The sequence below is a fragment of the Poecilia latipinna genome, unplaced genomic scaffold (assembly GCF_001443285.1).
Source record: "Poecilia latipinna isolate Pla-1442-1.1 unplaced genomic scaffold, P_latipinna-1.0 Scaffold4464, whole genome shotgun sequence".
NCBI classification, from domain to species: domain Eukaryota; kingdom Metazoa; phylum Chordata; class Actinopteri; order Cyprinodontiformes; family Poeciliidae; genus Poecilia; species Poecilia latipinna.
Genome location: NW_015117080.1, coordinates 20,304 through 23,302, shown reverse-complemented (window position 1 = coordinate 23,302; position 2,999 = coordinate 20,304). Strand labels below are relative to the sequence as shown.

Sequence of the window (2,999 nt, the reverse complement as noted above, 5' to 3'; positions counted from 1 at the left end):
ACTACTACAACAAGGTGAGCGTGCTATGCTACCGCTACGACAAGGTGAGGGCGCTGCGCTACTACTACAACAAGGTGAGCGTGCTATGCTACCGCTACGACAAGGTGAGGGCGCTGCGCTACTACTACAACAAGGTGAGCGTGCTATGCTACCGCTACGACAAGATGAGCGCGCTGCGCTACTACTACGACGAGGTGAGGGCACTATGCTACTGCTACGACAAGGTGAGCGCGCTATGCTACTGCTACGACAAGCTGAGCGTGCTGCGCTACTACTATGACAAGGTGAGCGCGCTATGCTACTGCTACGACAAGCTGAGCGTGCTGCGCTACTACTATGACAAGGTGAAGGCGCTATGCTACCGCTACGACTATGACAAGGTGAAGGCGCTATGCTACCGCTACGACTATGACAAGGTGAGTGCGCTATGCTACCGCTACGACTATAACAAGTTGAACGCGCTACGCTACCGCTACGACAAGCTGAGTGCGCTACGCTACCGCTTAGGCTGGTGGGGGAATGTACTGCTGTTCAGTTCCTGCAGGTCCAAGTAACTCAGAACCAGAACCTGGTTACTGATGTCGCTGTGGTCTTCTTCCAGAACATCATCAAGAAGGTCAGCGGTCAGAAGTTCGTCTATAAGTTTGTGAGCCAGCCCGACCCGGCGCTGGCAGACGGGCCTCGCGGTGTCGAGGACGTCCCGAAGAAAGACTCCTGCGACCCAATCGGCCAGCTGAAAGGCCAAGGGGGCCTGGCGTCAGTCTTCCAGTCAAAGGGCTCGGCCCAGGTACGGCGTCTTGTTTGTTATCATGAAACCTGGTTGTGGCCGGTTGTCATGACGATGTGTCGCCCGCAGCGCCCGGCGCCCGGCGGCGCCCAGAAGAGCTCCAGGAACGACTACATGAAGTCTGGCCTCTACTCCACCTTCACCATCCAATCCCTGCAGGCCCCGCCCAACCCCCGCCCAATCAAATCGGAGCTCCTGCTGCAGCCGGACCCCGCCCCCAAGGCCAGAGAGGTGAGGCCTCTTCATCACTCCTCTTCCTCAGCCAGAGGGGCGATGGTCTTCATCGTGTCTTCCTCCCAGGTGAGCCTGCTGCCAGAAGGCCGGCCCTCCCCTCCAGCTGGTGGCGCTGTGGACTCGCTGCAACTCGCCGCCCAGGCCTCGCCCCGCCCCGCGCCGGCGCTCAGCCCGCAGGCCGCCGCCAGCTGCCAATCACAGGTCAGAACCGTCTGCCTTTGCACCTTTAGTTCTGACCCGGTTCTGACCGACCCGCTCCCCCTCTGTCCTCCGCAGAACCTCCCCACCCCCCCTGTCAGCGACCCTCCCCATATCTACCTCACCAGCGTGGGCGACTCGCGCCCTTTTGCCCCCCTGCTCCCCCTGGCTCCCTGCGGGGGCCGAGGGCCAGGCTCCACCCCCGACGGGCCGCCGGGCCCCCTGCTGGATGACGCCCCGCCCCACCCTGTCTTCGTCATCATCAACCCGTCACCCCCGCCCCAGGCCCCGCCCCCTCCCGTCGTCATCAAGGAGGAGAACCTGCCGTCGGAGGAGGAGCTGCTGGAGATGGTGACCCTGCAGAGGAAGCAGGCGGACCAGGTGAGGGCCAGCGCCTCCGGAACCAGAAGGCCCGGTTCTGGTTCCGATGGACGCAGGCTGTGACCAGCTCTCCTCTGACCCGTCCAGGTTCCCCAGCTCATCTGTGGCCCAGCAGAACCAGAACTGCCTGTCACCATCGTGGAGAGCCCTCCTCCTCCTGAGCTGGACGCCCAGCAGGAAGTGGAAGAGGGTAGGGCCAAGGACTCTCCAGCAGGTAACTTCCTGGTTCTCCATGTCAGACCAGAACCTGGTCCAGCTGCCGGTTCCGTTGCTTCTTCTCTGGACTTATCTTCGTTTTCCCGTCAGAGCCCTCCGTTGCCACGGTAACGTGCTCCTCCTCATCTTCGGCATCGACCTCGCCGTCCGGCGCCGGGCCGCCCAAACCCAAGAAGCCTCGCATCCTGGAGCTGCCATCCTCGCCCTCCCTGCCGCCCGGCCTCTCCCTGGATAAGGTTCTGATGATCCGGGTCGCGTGACCCGCCGGTCCATCTGTCACAGTTCTGACATCACTTCCTGTCCCCCTGCAGGTCAACGCCGCTGTCAACAGTCTGTTGGCGCCGGGCGCTGCCAACACGCTGACACCGACTGTCATCACCTCCCACGCCCTGGTAAGCTGGACCAGAACTGGGTCTCATGGTTCTGATCAGATCCTCAGTGACTCATTATTTTCTCCATGAGGAATAAATGAATGTTAGCCAATATGCTACGTACTGCATGCTAGCTAAGCTCGGCGTTCTAGCTAACTGTCTGGTTGTTTAAAGCAGTTTAGACTTCGATACCCAAATGGACCTGGTTTTTCTTCAGAACCTCCACCAGAAGCTCAGAAGGTTTTCCTGTTTACTCTGACATCAGAGTCTGCATTAAATCCCTGAGTGAGGAGATCACCATGGCAACAGATGTCCTGCCGTGCCTCACTCTATGGTTTAATGTTTCTGAACAGGAAGTGACTTGGAGGACTTGTTACCTTGGAGACCAAGCAACTTCTGTAGATGACTGATTTTCCCACCTGACTGTAAACAGTCTGCTGTCTCCAAACGGTTCTGAAAAGTTCTGGAAGGTTCTGTGTTCATGTTTTCCAGACTCCGGTGCTGCTGACGCCCAGCGCTCTTCCTTCCACCATCCACTTCTGGAGCACGCTCAGTCCCATCGCCCCACGCTCACCGGCCAAGCTGTCCTTCCAGGTAATAGACAGAGCCCACAGCAACATGACCGTCTAACCCAGTGTTTCTCAACCTTTTTCGGGCCAGCGCCCCCCCAGCCTTTATCCAGGTCCCTCACCGCCCCACCAAAGAAATTTGTAGGCTATTTTGCACTGAGCATTATTTTATCATTAATATTACTATCACTATTGTAGATGTTTTGATTTTTATGCTTGTTTCTGTATTTATCATCAAAAATA

General features: G+C 58.0%; 1 protein-coding gene across 1 annotated transcript in view; it reads left to right on the top strand.

Moving 5' to 3' along the window:
- Positions 1 to 44: 44 nt before the first annotated feature.
- elk1 (ETS transcription factor ELK1) overlaps positions 45 to 2,999 on the top strand; it is a gene marked incomplete at its 5' end in the record, with an annotated part of 15,950 nt that continues 12,995 nt past the window's right edge. The window contains 9 exons of the mRNA XM_015026000.1: positions 45 to 194; positions 602 to 787; positions 857 to 1,018; positions 1,088 to 1,222; positions 1,298 to 1,600; positions 1,688 to 1,814; positions 1,907 to 2,052; positions 2,128 to 2,208; positions 2,680 to 2,781. Coding sequence (XP_014881486.1) covers positions 45 to 194; positions 602 to 787; positions 857 to 1,018; positions 1,088 to 1,222; positions 1,298 to 1,600; positions 1,688 to 1,814; positions 1,907 to 2,052; positions 2,128 to 2,208; positions 2,680 to 2,781 — 1,392 coding nt within the window. The remainder of the gene's footprint in view (positions 195 to 601; positions 788 to 856; positions 1,019 to 1,087; positions 1,223 to 1,297; positions 1,601 to 1,687; positions 1,815 to 1,906; positions 2,053 to 2,127; positions 2,209 to 2,679; positions 2,782 to 2,999) is intronic.